Raw genomic sequence first — 20,328 nt, 5'->3', positions numbered from 1 at the left:
AGGCGAGGAAGTGACGAGGATATTAGGAAAAGAGACCACAGATGTCAGAGTTAGTTGCTCTGAGATTAGAAATGTATCACTGGCCTATGTCCATGGAAGTTCAGCTCACTGACTTAGAGCAGCAGTTGGCAAACTATGGCAAGCAGGCTAAATCCATCCTGCAGCCTATTTGTGAATGGCATTGAACTAAGAATGGTTTTTACATTGTAAAAGGGTGGCAAAACACACACACACACACACACACACACACACACACACACACACACATACAACAGAAAGTACACCTGGCCTGTAACACCTAAAATATTTACTATCTGGCTCTTACAAAAAAAAACTTTGATAGGCCCTAGTTTATACAGAAGTGCTAACAAAGTGAGTTACTCTGTCTCTGTTCCATGGCCATGGACTGCAGAAGCCATCGTACAAAGACAGAGTGATCTAAAAGGAGTCTAGATAAGACAGCACAAGTTATTGCTGCAGAAAGAACATGTTCCATAGATAATGACTAAGTATATCACTTAAAAGCATCACTCCAAAGACAAAGTATGTCTTAGGCTACTTTGGTCCAGCAAGAAGTGACATGGCAAGTGTGGTTCTAGAGATGATCAAGTCAATCATTCAACAAATATTTATCTGTTCTAGTTCCAAGCACTATATCTTGTTACATTTTTTTTTTTTTTTTTTTTTTTGCTTTGATAGCATAGGGAAAACTAGGAATGCTTGAGGGGAAGAATAATATGTCATTTTACAAGTTACTCACCTGACAGTATGGCTTTTTAAATATCAGACCACACAGCACACTCATTATTCTCTTTACTGTAATTTATGACTCAGTTTTTATAGCTCTTTGAGACTAAATATAAATCCCCCAAAAAGAAAATTTTCCAATGATTAAAGAGATAGAGACCTTCTTATGTAACCACTAGTGGCCCGGTACACAAAATTCGTGAAAAGGGGCGGGGGGTGTCCCTCAGCCTGGCCTGCACCCTCTCCAATCTGGAACTCCTCAGACATCCCTCTCACAATTTGGGACCACTGGCTCCTAACTACTCACCTGCCTGCCTGCCTGATCGCCCCTAACGACTCTGCCAGCATGATCACCCCTAAATGCCCCCCCCCGCCAGTGTGCTCGCCCCAACTGCCCCCCCTGCCAGCCAGCTCGCCCCCAACTGCCCTCCCCTGCTGGCCTGACTGCCCCCAACTGCCCCCCTCCACCGGCCTGATCACCCCCACCTGCCCCACCTTGCCAGCCTGACCGCCCTCAACTGCCCCCCACTGGCCTGTCTGACCCAACTGTCCCCCCCCACCAGCCTGCTCACCCCAAACTGTCCCCCCTGCCGGCCTGCTCGCCCCCAACTTCCCCCCTGCTGTCCTGCTCGCTCCCAACTGTCCCCCCTGTCAGCCTGATCGCCCCCTAACCACCTCTGCCTTGGCCCCACCACCATGGCTTTGTCCGGAAGGACATCTGGAAGGTCTCCCATTCTAATTAGCATATTATCCTTTTACTAGTATAGATAACCCATACTTTCACACAGATAACTAAAGCAAAGGCAAGTCAGCAGCAGTTACATCACTGCAAATGAAATAATTAGAAGTGAAATTATGAAAATAAATTTTATTTTTAATTTTCAAAAGTAAAAAATCTATAACATTTTTAATAAATTGTTACAATAATTTAGTTGATACCTAGTTAACCTCATATGGCATTAATGTTTTATTCCTTTTTCTTGAAAAGACTCCAATACACTTGCATTGCATCCTTCAGAAATAGACTAAAGGATACTTGCACGCAAGTTCTGTGAAGAACCACCTTCTACTACATCCACAATATTCATGGCACTTGAAATATTAAGTTATACTAGTTGTCATTTAATCTACCTCTTAGAAGAAAAAAATAACACAATTGAAAAAATTGGTCTCTAATCTTTAGGTCTGTTTCCACAAATAAAACCTATCACTTTTCACAATGAGAAAGTAGAAAATATACAAACAAAAAGAGCTAACCTGAAATCATTTATTCAATTTATCAAAAGATAGCAGATTATATGTGGAGATCAACCTAAGAATAGCCACTGAATTTTTTTTCCTTACCATTTAGCTCAGGCTCAAAGATAATAAATAAAAATAATATACAATCCATTAGTGGATAAGCATTCCATATTATATTTAGATTTAATGTTTAAGAGGAACATTAGTGTAAGGGAATATTGCTATCATCACTGCTGAAGAAGTATCCACAGGACCCTTTTAGAAAACAGGTTGCTGTCCATGCCTCCAAATGTGAGATTAGGTGATCCTAAGTAAACATGAAGAAAAGAAAGAAAACATTTTTTGTCCTTATTCATAATGCTCCTTCCTGGCACAGATATTAAGATAAAATCGATCTTAAAGGTCACTATTTTATTTTATGTCACTGTTTCTACTTTAGCAATTTAATGTAAATAAAAAGCAACATTCATTTTTAAATAAAAATCATAACATTGTTTTTTAAGCTGCAAATGGTATTCTCATCTTGTAAGACGAGCTAAATAGCAAATTCTTGTATCTAGACAATTCTTTAACATAATCAATTCAAATGTAACTTGAGGTTCTCAAATTACCTATTTTCAACTCAAGTAAAGAACAATTAGGCCACTGCAGTCATTTCCTCATCTGAGTCACTTGATTCCTCATGTAGCTGTAGCTCCCCTAAATCTTTGTCCACAGGTGTAGTAGTTTTCTTCTTGTGCTTCTTGGGAATTGCATCATTAGCACACATTTTTCTCATTTTAATGTTTGGCAATTTCTTCAGATCAAAATCCCATTCCCTACGCAAAAGAAAGAGTATAGACGGTTGGCAGGCTATGAGATGGGAAGCAAGAAAAAGTCAATATTCAAAACTCTGAAAGTAGCAGAACAAAATTTGTAAATTTACAGCAGATTCAAATGCCCTAGAAAGAAATAATATAAAGGCTTTAGAGAGAATCCCTTCTATTCAAAACTCCCAAAGCAACATAGGAAAATGTTACACAAAAATTACAAGGAGGCTCTGTTTCATGCTTTTACTCTCCCTAACCTGAACACTTCCATCAATAGGGCTCTATGGTATCAAGAATCTCACAAGTAGGAACTATATCATACCTGGCAACTCTCCAAAATGCATAGTCAGAAAAGTTTTTCTTTTCACACACAGTGGTAAGTCACAGATAAGTTTCAGTCATCAAACAACTTTTATGGTTATAATAGAAAACTGAGTTTTTCAATCTCAGCATTTACTGTAACAATCCTACATTTATTTACTTGAGGGGCAATGTGAAGATTGTTTTGAGAACTGAACTCCAGGAATACTAAAAATAGTCTATGCTAAATTCTTCTCTCTTTTCTGGCTTTCTTTCAGAGAGGCAGAACATACTTGTTTTAGAAATAAAGAGCACATTTATATATCTAACTAATTAATATTACAGGCAAATAAAGTAATCCTATATAATAAAGAGGTAACATGCAAATTAACCCTCACGCCCTCACAAGATGGCTGCCTATGACCAGGCTGGCAGGGAGGTTAGTGAGGGACAACCAAACGACTGAACAAGCAGGCTGCATGGGGTGACCAGGCCGGCGGGGGGGGGGGGGGGGGCAGTTGGGGGCGACCAGGCCAGCAGGAGGGGCAGTTGGGGGTGATTAGGCTGGCAGGGGGGCAGTGAAGGGCGACTGGGCTGGTGGGGGGGGGGTGCAGTTGGGGGCAATCAGGCCGGCAGTTAGGGGCAACCAGGCAGGCAGGCAGGTGAACGATTAGGAGCCAATGGTCCAGGATTGTGAGAGGGATGTCTGACTGCCGGTTTAGGCCCGGTCCCTAGGAATCGGGCCTAAACCGGCAGTCGGACATCCCCTGAGGGGTCCCAGATTGGAGAGGGTGCAGGCTGGGCTGAGGCCCCTTCCCTCCCCCCAGTGCACAAATTTTGTGCACTGGGCCTCTATTTAAGGTATAAAAAGAATCTTAAACTCTATGTATCTAAATTATAAATACATATACATGAGCTAAAAAGTAAACTACTTCTTAAATGATCGGTGAACTTTATTAGAGCCAATATTTTATAAGTACTAAACACCAAGTATTTTTCTATGAATTCAAAAGTATAAAATTATAAAATGAGCTTAAAGGTATCAAAGAATATGACTGGACTTAATTTATCTAATTTCAATTAACATACAATTTCAGACCCATCCACATGATCTAGTTAAGATTAAAAAGGTTAATAGGAAACATTTTTTCAAGACAAAGAAGCCAAGCTGGAAAAAACTGAAATCCTACGCAGGGGTCTTGCTGGTCAGAGTGCTGTTAAAGAGACCACGGACCACCTGGTTCAGAAGACTCAGTCTTCACCTGGTATTACTTTCCATTAACCAACTTCTCCAACAGAGGATCCTGAAAACAGTCTGGGATGTGACTCTGAGCCATCAAATCAGTTGCTTTTATTTCTTTTTAAAAAATAAGAATTGGTGAGGAATAGTGAGATCGGGTTCTTTTAAGTACTACAGTAAAGCATTTTAAAATATTTTGAAAAGGAAATAAAAGTCTCATGTCACTAGCATTTCAGTGTATATCTGGTGTTTCAAATAAACACAACTTGGAAAATTCTACTTTGTCTGATAAAAGAGAAAAGGTTAAAAAAACAACCTGATTTTCTGTCAGCTCTGATGTCTACACTGAAAAAAAGAAATTTTATGTCTCATGTATTTGACATGCTGTTTCAGGGAACAATAAAAGTGACAGACTCACCTAAAAGTTTTCAGATTACCTGCATTTAGAATATCTGGGATCTCTGGGAAAGAAAATAATTTATATCAATTAGATAATGTTTTCTAAATTACAACATTTTATAGTTTCTTCATTCTATCAGATGCCACAAATAATTGACAAACAGCAAGATCATCCAAAGCAAAACAAAATTCCAAAGCATTGTTATGCTACATGAAAGTAAGTTTTGCAACAATAAAAGGCTTAGCGTAAGGTGACTTAAGAACGCTATTAAATAATAAATTCTAGCATAGAATCTGTAAAAGAAAACAAATCTACAGTAATCCTCCCTTATCTGCAATTTCACTTTCCAAAGTTTCAGTCACCTGAGGTTAACTGCAATTTAAAGTTATGAAATGGAAAATTCCAGAAATAAACAATTCCTAAGTTTTTAATTGAGAACCATTCTGGCAGCTTGATGAAATCTCACAATGCCCCCCTCTGGGCCAACTGGGATGTGAACCATCCCTTTGTTCAGTATCTCAACCAACCTGCTGTTGACCACTTAGTAGTCGTCTTGCTTATCAGATTTACTGTTGTGGTATCCCAGTGCTTGTGTTCCAGTAATCCTTACTTTAGTTAATAAGGCCTCAAAGTGCAAGTCATGATGCTAGAAATTCGGAAATGCCAAAGAGAAGCCATAAAGGGCTCCTTTAAATGAAAATGTGAGTATTGTACATCTATAGCAGATTATGCTGCCAGACCATCTGATTTTTTAAGGCAAGCCAGAAATCTACATTTTTCATGAGAAATCACCAGATTTTTTTATACTAACAATTAATAAGCCAATCAATGCCATTTGCAGGCTATATTCAGGCTTTGGGTTTTCATCAGTCTGTGGGCTTTGTAAGCCTTAAGTACCTTTTCCTTTTAAGTGCCTTTCTTCAGACACTATTGATAAACTAATGACATACTTGTCCTTAGGAATGGTAAGAAGTGCTAACATGCCCAGAATGAATATTGGATTTCTATATTTCTCAAGAATGACTGCAACAACCACTGCTTGGTTCTACAAGAATTACAAAGACGACAAGGACACAGTATCACCTTCTAAAGAAACACAGAGTTGGAGATAGTAACTCTATAACAAAGCAAACAGGTATGTGCCAGAGGCAAGGAAAAACTTTACTTTCACAGTAGAAAGAAATGATGTCACTGTCACAATGGACAGTTTTGGGGAATGTAGAAAAACAAAAGAATTGAGTTAAAAATGATTCCATATACTCACAAAAAAAGAAAATCAAATTAAACTAAATAGAATAATAAACCTTTGAAGTGCACCACAAGTCTGATATTGCTATGTATGTTAGAAAGAAAAAGGAGCATGGCAGTGAACACACCGAGGCCATAGCCTTCATACTGCTGTCGCTCCCGCTCCATCGTCTGTTTGATGACTGTCTCCCGGGAACAGTGCCGCCTTCCCTGCCTGTCTTTGATGCTGTTATGTAATTCAATCTGCTCCAGCTCACTGCTGAATCGATTTAAATACCTGAAAAATAAGAAAATGATCTGAGTTACAAAGACTGCAGTTTTGGCTTATGCTATTTCATTGAAAACATAATTCCCAGCCTTCGCCTGTCTAAATCTTTACTAGTAAATTCCTCTGAGTTCAAGTCCTTAGACCTCAGACCTTCCCTGGATAACTCAACCATTGTCAAAATTTTTGCAACCAAATCACCGCCTGCTATTAAAGTATCTATTAAACTACAGATGCTCATTTTCAACCACCTCCTGAACATCTTTATTTGAAAGTCCTGTAGAGGCTTAACACATCAAAACTGAACTTGTCCTCATCCCTGACCCCACCCATCCCTACCAAACCTGCTCCATCTCTTTAGCTCCCTATCTCAAGAAACAGTACGACCATTCATCCAACTGCCCAAATAAGGAATAAAAGTGACCTCCTTCATTCCTCTCCCCCTCCCCACCTTTTATGCCATATCTGTTTTCACTAAAGATTGAGACTCTCCCTTCTTTATATCTCTGGAAACCTCCCCTCCCCTCCCCCTCCTCTCCCCTTCCCTCCCCTTCCTTTCCCTCCCCTCCCCTTCCCTTCCCCACATTGCTACTAACCAAGCAGAGGCTACCACCATCTCTTGCCTGTAGTATTTGTTTCGTAAGCCTCTCAACCGTCTCCTGGCTAATGCCATGTCTCTCAGGCCATTATCCTCATTCTCACTACTGCGACCTTTCTAAAGTTTAAACATGATCGATCATCTCCAGTGCTTGCTGTAAAAGCCTCCCATGGTTCTGAATGTCCTTTGATAAAATCCAAACTCTTGTAATGATATCTGAGGTCTTTCATGAATTGTTGTCACTTATCATACCTGTCACAACTCCCTCCTTGAACCTGTTATTTCAGTCATATTAGATGCCTGCCAGATCTCTATCTATGGCACTCTCACCTGTGGGCCTTTTAGATATTCATCTCTGCCAGAGGCTCTTCAATCTGCCCTCAACCTGCTGACCCCTACCCTTCAGCTGTCGTTTCAGATGATATACTCCCAAGAAGCCTTTACTGACCCCAAGAAATTGGATTAACTACCACTGTGAGGTACAGAATGGTTACAACCTGCTAAAGTGAGGAGGCCAGGATATCAATCCAAAGTCCTTTTTATTATAAAGCCCGTTTGCTCTTCTATAAATCCAGAACACAACTGTCTCTTGAAGAACCAGAGTGAAAAATTCCCTTTTCTGACCCTTTTCTCATAACATGCCCATGTTTACCTTTCAATTAATTCACAAGCATCTTTCTTTGAATATCCTCCTTTTTGGGGATCCAGATGATTTTGAAACCACTGCAGTTTTTCACCTATAACAAAAAGTACCAAGATAAACACCACAGTCATCATTTAAGTAAAGAGGTATTCATTTTAATTTTCAACATCAACGTGTTTATAACAGTATCAAATTTTATTTCCATGCTAAATATAAAACCTCGTGTGGGCTCAAAGCTAATTAAGGCAGTCTGTAAGAAATTAAATTGTCACATTACATTTGGGGAAGAAACAGGAGTGAGAGGGATGGTTCTTTGTATATATTTCTTATCCAATACGGATGCAAAAAATTTTTAAAAAGAATACTTTAACAGAACATGAAGTTCTAAGTATTTAAAAAGCAAAGGGTAGAACTTGTCTAAAAAAAAAAATGAGAACATTAGATTAATAATGAAAATGGTATCTGCAGAACATTTTATAGACAGCAAGCACTAAGTCAAGAGCTTCATAATCCTATAATTAGTACTATTATTATTCCCACTTACAAATGAGAATGGTTAAGTAACCTGTTTAAGGCCTCAAAGTTAGTAAATACATTAAGTGTACAAGATCTGCCAGATACAAAGAGCTAATGGACCTCATTCTTTTGAGTAAATCAGATCATCAGGGTCACTTGCAGTGATTTCTCAAAATTAGAGATGAAGAAATGGCCCTTCCCCAGAGATTGATAACCCACTTAGAAATACTACTCCATTACCTTATGAAGTGTTAGGTAAGGGTTCAAATACCTTTAATTTTAGTAATAAAGCCTAATAGTCACTATTTTGAAATTTCAGGCTTATCAGTAAAAATTTACTAACAGTAAATTTGACACCCTCCCCCCAAAAAAGAGATTGTGATACTGAGATATAAACTGAATATTTGGAAACATTACATATGGACTGCTGTTTCCAAAATACTTAGGCCATAATTCTAATGGTTAGGGAGCTAGAATTAAACTTCAGCCATAGAAAGATAGATAGACAGACAGACAAAGGCAAATAGGTAGACAGGTAGGTAGATAGGTGATTATAAACCAAACAATTTTTGAAAAACAAAGTTAGATATTATTAACAACTAGAGGCCCAATGCACGAAATTCGTGCAAGGGGCTCAGCCCTTGACGCTATGGCTTTGTCCAGAAGGACATCCGGTCTAATTAGTATATTATGCCTTTATTACTATAGATGTTCTAAGAGTTTAACAATTGATTTTATTTTATTCTGTTTTAATCAAGCCTGGTAAAGAAAATTCACTTAGATAAAAATAGTATTTCACTAGGAAAGTCAAAAGAAAAATAGGTATAGGGCAGAATTTCACTATACTCTAGCAAAAATGTTTAATAAGTAAATCCACTTACCAATAAGATTGAGACGCAATGCCTTTTCATTCTTCAACCTTGGAAGAAAAGGTGCATAAATATATTAGAGAATTAAAAATAATTAGAGAATTTCCAAAGCATGTTTTTAAAATCTGTCAAAACAACAAAAAGAAAAACTGCCTCAAGAACTTTAATTCAAAGATCATTCTTTAATACACATGAAATTAATTTTATTAATATGGAAGCACTGAACATCATGCTTTTTAAATCACTGGAATGAAATGTTATTAGAAAATTTTTCTTAGCTCTTCAATGACTAAAGGATATGTAACATAAGTTTTATACAAATAGAGAGGAGAGCTTGACTAGATTATGAAGTTGAGATGGATTTTGTAGAATATTGTGCACAAGAGTGATGACGTAATTAATACCTTCTAGAAGACTTGAGTTCTGCCACCAAGACCAAAATACATTACTGTCACTTTTATTTTTTATTTATTTATTTTTTAAATATATTTTATTGATTTTTTACAGAGAGGAAGGGAGAGGGATAAAGAGTTAGAAACATCAATGAGAGAGAAACATCGATCAGCTGCCTCCTGCACACCTCCCACTGGGGATGTGCCCACAACTGAGGTACATGCCCTTGACCGGAATCGAACCTGGGACCCCTCAGTCTGCAGGCCGACGCTCTATCCACTGAGCCAAACCGGTCAGGGCACATTACTGTCACTTTTAAACTTCCACAAGAACAAAACAGAATGTTTACTGTTCATAAATGTGAAAAAAATTATAACAAAGAAAAAGAACTCATTTATTCTCAGAAAAGTTTAGAGACTGTGTGTATCTCCTTTGTTGATATTCTAAATACTAATTCACCCAGATGAAAGCTTTGTATAGCTCGTGTTTGCCACACTATATGCCACCCAATAAGAATACAGTCCCTGCCCTAACAAAGCTGACCAGATTTACTCTCCTACTTTAAACAACTTGAAAACTGGATAATAAAATGAAGCCTCTTTTATAAAAAACATTTTAACCATAGAATGGGAGAAAATATTCACAACATAAATAATTAACAAAGGATTTGCATTCAGAATATACAAACAGTTCTTCCTACTTAATGAGAGACAACCCAATATTAAAATGCACAAAAGATTTCAACAGGTGTTTTTTTTTTCATCAAATCAAAGGCATACAAATGACCAATAATCATATAAGATACTTAACATTGTTAGCCATCAAAATTACTAAGTGTGCAAATTAAACCACACTGAAATACTATTTATACTGAATAAATTTAAAAAACTGATAATATAATGTTTTTGAGAGGATATGGAGCAAATGTAACACATATACTGGTGGTTAAAATCTAAAATGGTATGATTATTTTGGATAAGACAATTTCTTACATACTTAAATATTACACCTATCATATGACCAACAATTCTTATAAACTTAACTAGAAGCCCGGTGCATGAAATTCGTGCACGGAGGGGGGTTGTCCTTCAGCCCAGCCTGTACCCTCTCCAATCTGGGACCCCTGGAGGGCAGTCGGACATCCCTCTCACAATCCAGGACTGCTGGCTCCCAACTGCTTGCCTGCCTGCCTTCCTGATTGCCCCTAACCGCTTCTGCCTGCCAGCCTGATCACCCCCTAACCACTCCGCTGCCAGCCTGGTTGATGCTTAACTGCTCCCCTGCCAGCCTGTTTGCCCCCAACTTCTCTCCTCTGCCGACCTGGTCACCCCTAACTGCTCTCTCCTGCAGGGTTGATTACCTCCAACTGCCCTCCCTTGCAGGCCTGGTGCCTCCCAACTGCCCTCTCCATCTTGTAGTGGCCATCTTGTGTCCACATGGGGGCAGCCATCTTGTGTGTTGGAGTGATGGTCAATCTGCATATTACTCTTTTATTAGATAGGACAGAGGCCTGGCGCACGGGTGGGGGCCAGCTGGTTTGCCCTGAAGGGTGTCCCAGATCAGGTGGGGGTTCCCTTGGGGTGTGGGGCGGCCTGAGAGAGGGGCCTGTGGTGGTTTGCAGGCCGGCCACACCCCCTGGCAACCCAAGCTGAGGCCCTGGTATCTGAAATTTATTTTCCTTCTACAATTGAAACTTTGTAGCCTGGAACGGAGCCAAACCTGCTGCTCCCTCAGGCCGGCAGCCATTTCTGTTGCAGTTAATTCACCTTCTATAATTGAAACTTTGTAGCCTTAAGTGGAGACCTGGGCCCAGCCAGGGTGTGCGGAAAGCTTTGCTTCCCCTGTTGCCGCTGGCAACCCTGGCCTGCTCTCTCAAGCTCCATTCTGCCGCCATTTGTTTGAATTTGTTTACCTTCTATAATTGAAACTTTGTAGCTTGAGTGGAGGCTTAGGCCAGCAACGGCTCGAGGAAAGCTTGGCTTGCTCTGTTACCTGGGAAACCTTGCTCCCTGTGGCTGTAGCCATCTTGGTTGGGTTAATTTGCATACTTGCTCTGATTGGCTAGTGGGCATGGCTGGTGGGTGTGTCGATGGTACAGTCAATTTGCATATTACCTTTTTATTAGGTAGGATTTCTTATATTCTTAAACATACATCTAACATCTATCATATTACCCAGAAATTCCAATTCTAGGAACTAAAAGAAAAATTAAAATATATGTCCACGTGAATGTTAATGGCAGCTTTATTTATGATAGGAGGGGCTGGCAAATATTTTCTTAAGTGGCCAGATAGTAAGATGTTAGGCTCTGCGGACCATGTGGCAACTACTCGCCTCCACCACTGTCGCCTGAAAGCAGCCACAGACAAAGCAAGAGGAACGGGCATAGCTACTTTCCATTAAAACTTTTTTTTATATAAAAACCAGTGTTGGGCCCTTATTTTGCAGACAATATTACCTGCAATATGATTTCATTTATAGGAAACATTAAGAAAGACAAATCTCATCTATGAAAATAAAGAGCAAATCAGTGGTTGCCTGAGGCTGGGGTGAAGATTGACTGGGAAGAAGCATAGGGAATCTTTTGGGAAGATGAAAATACACTATACACTGATTATGGGGCTACACCAGTTTATTATCAAAACCCCAGACCGGTACATTTAAAATATGTTTGTTTTATTGTATGTTATTTATACCTCAAAGTTGATTTAAAAAAAAAAAAAAAAGATGCTTCAAAACTGGGCAGAGAATGGCTTTGAGAAGAATTCATTCCTTTTAAATAAGCCTGGAAGGAAGAATCTAGTGAGAGGTCAGGCTGAATGAACTCAATGAGGGCCTGAACCAGAAGAGAATGAGTTGGGATAAAGAAAAGTAGAGAAATATGAGATTAATTCTCAAAAGTACTAGTAGATGTTTCCTAGATTCTTACCCATTATGCTTAGTTTTCCTTTGTTAACTTTTCATACTAAGTCATTTTCATTTGGTATTTAGAATTCCTTACTACATACCCTGTGGGACAAGACATGACAGTACATAATGAAATGTTGCTATGCTGGGAAATCCTGAAATAAAACTAAAATCATTATATAGAATAGCCATTTGCTACTATTATAAATTTATTATAAATTAAGCATTGCTTGAAATGTGCTAGTCTTCAAACCATACCAGTTTCTTTTAATATGAACAGAAGCAGTATTTCACATAGTTCTAAATTAGAGCATTCAAATACTGAAGATGAGAACATGTTTGAACTCTTAACTCTGTTGTTATTCACTCTTTCAACATCTTTAAGTAATCAGAGGTCATCAATAAGAGTCAATGTGATCAACCCAGCAGATCTGGTTCTGTATTCTCTACCACTGGATAAAGGCACTGCACCCAACAGATGTCCTCCCAGATCCCTGCCCCCTCTACTTCTCCCTAAAAAGAAGCTTTAGGAAGTGGTACAAAGAACCCTGGGTTCTGTGAAAAAAGTATGGATATTCCAAGCTGCCTGGCTACCTTTGTTCCTTAGAAAACCAAGTGTCTTTGGTAGGCAGAAAGTAACAAAAGGTGGTAATATCTTAAAATGGTCCCCACTGATCTTGCCTCTTCATATTCATGTCCTCACTCTCCAACCCATAATCCTTTTATTTTTTCTTCACTGCACTCATCACAACCTATTTAAATTTATATGTCTGTTTTAGGTAAAATCTTTAAGTGCTGGATTCTTGTTCACTGTTTTATCTTTAGTGCATTAGTGCACAGAACTTACTTAACATATCTCTTATTTATTTATTTATTTATTTATTTATTTATTTATTTATTTAGTAAATCCTCACACGAGGATATTTTTAGAGAGAGTCAAAGGGAGAGAGGGAGGGAGGGAGGGAGGGAGGAAGGAAGGGAGAGAGGAAGGGAGAGAGGGAGGGAGAAAAAAGAGAAACATTGATGTGAGAGAGAGACATAGATTGGTTGTCTTCTGCACACACCCAACTGGGGTCAGGGATAGAGCCTACAAACCAGATACATGCCCTTGACGGGGAATCAAACCATGACCCTTGGTGCTCGGACCAACGCTCTATCCACTGAGCACACTGGTCAGGACTAATATAATTTTTAAAGAAAGAATACTAATGAAGAAGAAATGTTTAAATGGGCTTTTCACCAACACATAATCCTATATAATAAAAGGGTAATATGCAAATTGTCCCCTCTACTGGGAGTTTGACCGGAAGTTCGACCAGGGGGCAGGGCCAGCTTGCCAACCACCTGCAGCCCCTGCCCCTGGCTGGCCCGGCCTGATCGGCCCCCATCGGGGCAGTTTGGCTGGGCCCCACCCATGCACGAATTCGTGCACCAGGCCTCTAGTACAAATAATAAAAAGACACTTACTTTTCCTTTTTTTCTTGTTTGTGGGCCTCCCTCGTAATTTGAGCTGCTTTTCTACTATATGGATGGATGACTTTTTTTTCTCGGCCTACACTTTTTCCCTTTAGTGCTTTAGGCTAAAAGGTAGAAAAACATGACACATATAAGTCAGATATATAACTGATTTATGTCAAAAATTTTTCTTCAGAAATAAATGTTAAAAATAGTAACGTAACAGGAATACTTTGAGCCTGAAACACTACACCAGGATTCAGAAGATAAGCCAGATCTATTAAATAATTCAAACAGTCTGTTTCCATGGTCACAACAGAAATGATATATCCAGAACTATTCTCCATGATGTAAAAAAATAAAGAAACAAAAAGGGTCAATAAAGCCAGCTCTTCAGCTGTACCCTCTTCCAAGTAGGTACAGAGAATGCCGAGAGTGAAGGGACTTACAACTGGACATTTGTGTTACAGTTAAGAAAGTTAAGGGGGCAGAAAGAACATAGGATATTAATAGGAGCTTGACTGGAGAGGATGCACATGGAACAGAGTGGGCAGTGAATCAAACAAAATCAAAGTTGGGCACATAGGAAAATAGGAACAGAGGAAATAATAGAAGCCATCTCAAAATTAGCACACCCCCAAAGGAAACAAATTATTTTCCCATTCAAGCCTTATGCCAGGTACCATAATTCATTCAGTTCTCTAAACCTAGACATTTCAGTAAGTCTATTCCTACATAACTCTGTATCCTATTACACCTATTTATTATTTAGAAATTAGGTTTGGCTTCCTATAATAGAAACCCAAAATAACAATGGCTTAACCCAGATAAAATTTAGTTCTCTCCTGTAAAAAGCTGGAGGCTCTGTTCCACAAAGCCCTCAGAGATCCAGGCTACTTCCATCTTATCATCTAATATCCTTAGGCTATAACTTCCTATATATACCTATACAGGGTGTCCAAAATAATGTATACACACACTTTGAGTAATATAAAGGCAGTGTTTATTAAAATACATTTCCTTTTCATTTAACAGCTATCAGCTGTTGAAGTGTGTATACATTTTTTGGGGACACCCTACAGTTCAAGATGACTTAACAACAAGTCTAAACTCCAGCCAGTGAGAAGTAGAAAAGAAAATCAAAAGGCATACCCCTTTCCTTTAAGAGCAAGATCTGGGAAGTTGCAGTCTTCTGCTTGCATACCACTGACCAAAATTTAATCAGAGTTGTATGAGAGAGAATAATAAATAAAATCTTTATTCTCAGAAAATATAAATTGAGGTACAAGAGTCTATTAGGAAACAGCTAGCAGTCTCTAACATACCTAATATTCAAAAAGGTCAAATGTTTCTAAAATACCCTCTTCAAAATATTATCATTGCTTTAATTCAGCTTCATGACCTTTCATGACTAGGATGGCCTTTAGGTTCTCACTGCTAGTCCTTTTTCCACGGAAATCACAGAGCTTACTTTTCTACACTCACTCACTCTATTAGCTGACAGTTAGGTCCAAGTACTTAACATGGAAAACAATCTACCCCCAACCTACTGCTCCAGCATTATCTCTCTTCCTTCAAAACATCCACCATCCCATTATTACTAAACATTCTAACTCTTCTGTAAGTTCTTGAAACTGTACATGCCACCTCTGCCTACAAAATACTTTGCTTTGTCCTTTCATAGGACGCAGCTCACAGTAACTAACTTCCTTTGTAAAACTCTCCAGACAGAATTAATACAAGGACCACCAATTCCTCATTCACACATGTACCCATTCCTTCAACAAATATTTACTAAAAATTCCCACAAAGACTTGTTGCTTGCTTCTTGATAACCCTGACCCAGAATGGCACTGGAATTGGTTACAGGTGTAAGGGAAGAGTAAAACCATCATAAACAGTACGGGGATTCTTTTGAGTGCCTCTGCTCGTGTGGAAGTGAGGGGCAGGGAAGAAAGGAAGGTGTGATAAAAAAAATTTTTGCATGAAGTTTACCTAGCAAATATGTATTAAGTAAAAACTTTCAGAACTCATGGTAGGTTGCCTCTAAGATGGTCCCCAATGAATTCCACCTCCTGATATTCATGTTCATGTCTAATCCTCTCCCTTTGAGCGTAGTCCTAGCGACTCGCTTTTAGTAAACAACATTTGGCATAAGCGATGAGATTTCAACTCCGAGGTTAGGTTTTGAAAACAAGGACTTTGGCTTCTGTCTTGCCTACTCCTTTGACTTTTACTCTGAAAGAAACAAGCTATCATGTAGTGAGCTGTCCTATGGAGAGGCCTATGTGACAATTACCTAGAAGCTTCTAATGAAGAACTGAGGCCCTCAGTCAGGCAGTCCAAGAGGCACTGAATGTACCAAGAACCACATGAATGAGCTGGGAAGTGAGTGGATCCTCCCCAGTTGTTACTTGGGGTTAACCAGGGATGGGGAACCTTTTTCTGCCAAGGGCCATTTGGATATTTAACATCATTTGTAGGCCATACAAAATTATCAACTTAAAAATTAGCCTCCTATATTTGGTCAAACATCTAATTAACTCACCCCTAATGCCTTGGCAGGGCCAGACCAAATGATTTTGCAGGCCTTGTATGGCCCTTGGGCCAGACATTCCCCACCCCTGTTAAACTAAAGCCTCAGATTGTACCTGGAATACAACCTTGTAAGAAACCTAGAGGCAAAGACATGGTAAACCATGCCCGATCCCTGACCCACAGAAACTGTGAGATAATAAATGCTATTGTATTAAGCCATTAAATTTTGGGATAGCTTGTTACCCAGAGAGATAAACTAATTCAAGACCAAAAACCAAAACAACAATAAAAACAAAGATAAGATGTGCTCTTTAAAAAGATATCTTTGTTTCGTATCCTAACAAATAAAATTAAAGTCATAGGAAGAAAAAAAGATGCTCTCTGAAGCTGCTAAAACTTAGCAACTACAGTTAGGTCCATAAAAATGTTTCTTTAAAGATTTAAAAAATTTATTTAGAACAAGAAATACTCTGATACCCTTAGAGTATGAAAATGTCCTCAGAGCTTTAGAAGATCTCAGGTAAAGAACCTTCGAGACTTAGTACAAAGAAACTGAACATGTATTCTGACTCAACTGTGCTTTAGGATTCCTTATAATAACTTATTCATAAAAAGGTTTCCTCAAGGCAGGATATGTATATTTAATAAGGCAGAGAAATAACACTAAATTTCAAAACATTTTCCTATTTTTCAGTATATCACAATAAAATAAAATAAAAATGCTTCAACAGGGAAACTGAAGTAAAACCCTGTGAATAAAATGTTAATCTATTAAGCAGTCTATTCAATATCTCTTAAGTAAAAAGCAATTAGTCTCTATTGGTTAGAGGTTCTCCAAATGAATTTTGTAGAGCATCTGATGATTCATGAATAATACAGAACATAAACATATAACAAAACTAGGGGAGTTAAAAGTGCATTTTCAATGGAAGATTAACATTTTATGTTTTAAAAAGTACCAAATTTAACTTTCAAAGAGATAGCAAAAATAAAATTCCTTTTCATAGGCATAACTAAAAGATTGTTCTGAATAACTGACTACATCATACTTCAAAAGTTTCTGGCCCAGAAGTAGTCTAGTCAGAAAACTTGTACTGAAAGTATCTTTTCTCCACAATCTTTAGTGATTACTTCAGAAAATTCTGAACTATTCTTTGAATTCAGAATTGAGAGTTACAGAAGAAAACATAGTTTATTCAAAAAACAGCAACAGAGAGGTATTTCAGGGGCAATATGCTTCACATATTCCTGTTAAAATAAAAAATAACATAGAGAAACTGGGGTAGAAAGGTGGCTGTCAGGGATGAGGTGGGGGGTGGGGGGAGAAATGGATAGGTGGCAATAGACACAAACTTCCAGTTATAAGATGATTATGATCTGGGATTTAAGGCATGGTTACTACAGTTAAAAATATTATAGTATATACTTGAAAGTTACTAAGAAAGTAAATCTTAAAAGTACTCACAACAGGAAAAAAAGGTAACACGTGAAGTGGGGGATTGTTACCTAAGTTTACTGTGGCAACAATTTCACAATATATACGACAAATCATGATGTATATCTTAAACTTATACAATGTTATATGTCCATTACATCTCAATACAGCAAACAAGCAAATAAAAAAAAAAAAACAAGATGTTTAAGCTGACTTGCTGTTATAGCTCACATTTATAGGTGTGAAACCAACAGCACACAATTCTTGTCAATAAGGAATATATAGGTAGTCAATTATAGTTAATGCCCACAGTAATCAAGGAAGGACAATGGCATATGTTTTAATGGTTTATAATCTAGCCAAATAGAGAAGCACATTTAAACTCTAATAATGGGCTTATCCTAAAAAAAAACGAAGAAGAAGAAAAAAAGAGTATATCTGTGCCTGCCTAGTAGCCTAGCACACACGAAACTTAAAAGCACTAGAATCTTTTTTTAAATGCAGAATAAAAAGTGTTGCATGGGATAAATTTGAAGATTCATGTTAGTTAAATTTTGATATGAGGAAAAGATATGAACTTGTGAAGCTCTAGGAAAGATTCACAATAAACAAAAATAAATGAACAAAAAACAAAAGTGGACAACCACAAACTGTATTGTTACTATTGACTACTATTACAAAAGTTAATTACAACTGACATTTACTAAATACCAGACATCGGGATAACTGGTTTACACAATTCTCTGAGGTAGCCACTATGGTTTCCCCAATTTAATAAACATGACAACTAAGAGGGATGTAGTAAGTTCACCAAGATCATAATTTAGTAAAGATAACAGGTACCAAACTCAGTCCTCTGGGATGCCATAGCCCACATTCTGAGCTGCACTGAAAGAAGTTTAGAGTAACTGATTTTAAAGGTGTAGATGTAAAACTCCCAGTTACTCCCAGTTACAAGCTGAGGTTAAGTACAAGAGAGGGCGTAGCAGAGTCACAGGAGATATACCAGAAAAACGAAAGGACAGGAAATGTGCCAAAGGGAACAGATTTATATGCCACTCTTTTGACTCTTACAAGGCAATACACTCCTATCCAGCCTGACAAAAGTGAAGTTCTGATAGACAAGGACTGCGGGCGAATGCCAAGCAACCCGAACCACTCACATACAATCCCATTATTAATGTTTTAATGTTCCATTCTGAAAAGGAAAGGCTATAAAAGAAAATTATAAGAGATTGGAAATAGCACAAGTGTAGTGACAAACAAAAACTGAATTTACACAAACATGAATATAATCGAAAGCCAAAAGACTGCAGACATGAAAGACAAAAAGAGCCCCACAACAAAAACAAAAGGGTCAGTGAAAGAGGAAAAAGACGTACGTTGTAGCCAGAGTACCCCAAGTTTTTATGATGTTGTTTATATTAAACACTAGTTATTATAAAACATGTTCCTATTTAAGAATTATTCTCAAGAACTTAATTATAAGTGAAAAAAGCAAGAAACAAGAAATAGTTTTGGATTGCAAACATAAATGGTAACCATAAAGGAAAGCAAGGGAATTATAAAGACAGAATTTGGACACTGTTGACCCCTGAAGGGCTCCTGATAGTTAATCAAGAAGGGGAACACAGAGGCTTTCAAAAGCTATGTTTACTTCTTAAACTGGATAATGGATAAACAAGCGTTCCTTATACTGCTCATCTTTACACGTAAGTGTGCTTTATATAAATACTCTTTCACATCTCAGTTTTTAATGAAAACAAGTTTCAGTGCCCTAGTGGGGACCGGGGGCGTGGAGGCAGGGCTTGGGGCGAGCAAGGGTCCCTGGAGGGCGGCGAATGGAGACCAAGGAAGAGGCGGCGGAGCCCACGCAGTCTACACGGGCAGGAAGGGCGGCACGGGGGTATGGAAGCAGCGTTTTTACGAGTTTTGCCGAATTGCGAGAAAACGTGCAACTGCGGATCTGCCGCGACGGGGAAGAACTTAAGCACGAGGGAGGCGAGAAGGGGCAGGGCGCCCTGCGAGGACTTGGGGACTCAGCAGCAGAGCCGAAAGGTCCGGACGCCTGGCTGGGACCCTCCTCCCGGCCTCCAATCTCTGGGCACCCCCTGGGACAGTCACTTGGCGTGCTCCTCTCTCCCAGCTTCCCCAGACCACCCCCTTCCTCCCCCATCGGAGCCATCTCGGGAGCCAAACGGGTTCAAAGGAGCGGGAGGGGCCCACCATGGTGACGTCCTGCGCCCTGGGGACCTCTGCACTCCACGTCGGGCAGCCTCACCGACGGCGGCGCCTCCGCTCACACAGGGGATCCAGGCAGAACACACGTGGGGCCCGGAGAAGCCGGGGCGGACCCGACCGGAAGGGGCGGGGCGAGTGCGTTGCTCTAAAACGTCCGGTGGAACCGCGACCTAGTCTTTTTCGCCCGCGTTGGCTTGGAAGCCCTAGCGGCAGCCTCCTCTAGGAGAGATCGTTGCGAAGCGCGATGGCCGGGAGCTTGGACAGGAGGGTGACCTCCGGCTCGCTGACGCCTGACGCTCCAGGCTCGTGGTGTCCCAGGCCAGGACGCGGATCCTGGGCATCAGCCCAGGTGCACAACTCCAGGGCCGCACTAGCTCTTCTCTTGGGGCACCTGCCTCTCAGCTATTGGCCTGTTCCCAGGAGGGCTGCTCAGGAATGACAAAATGAATCCCCCTGGTCCTCCTCTCCAATCCAACACTCAG

The 20,328-nt window shown here is 39.4% G+C and overlaps 1 protein-coding gene across 1 annotated transcript; it reads right to left on the bottom strand.

Annotated features, from left to right (window-relative positions):
• Window positions 1-1,623: 1,623 nt before the first annotated feature.
• Window positions 1,624-19,959, bottom strand: TMA16 (translation machinery associated 16 homolog). Its single transcript, XM_079772666.1, has 8 exons — window positions 19,832-19,959; window positions 13,645-13,757; window positions 8,890-8,927; window positions 7,502-7,586; window positions 6,115-6,263; window positions 4,757-4,799; window positions 2,601-2,807; window positions 1,624-2,296 (listed from the first exon to the last, which is right to left on the bottom strand). Exons 1-7 carry the CDS (start codon window positions 19,832-19,834, stop codon window positions 2,627-2,629), a joined length of 612 nt encoding a protein of 203 aa, XP_079628792.1. The 5' UTR covers window positions 19,835-19,959; the 3' UTR covers window positions 1,624-2,296; window positions 2,601-2,626.
• Window positions 19,960-20,328: the final 369 nt, after the last annotated feature.

This window comes from Cnephaeus nilssonii, assembly GCF_951640355.1.
Source record: "Cnephaeus nilssonii genome assembly, chromosome: 5".
NCBI lineage: Eukaryota > Metazoa > Chordata > Mammalia > Chiroptera > Vespertilionidae > Cnephaeus > Cnephaeus nilssonii.
Note: the sequence above shows the minus strand (reverse complement) of the source record. Positions and strands in the feature narration are given on the sequence as shown.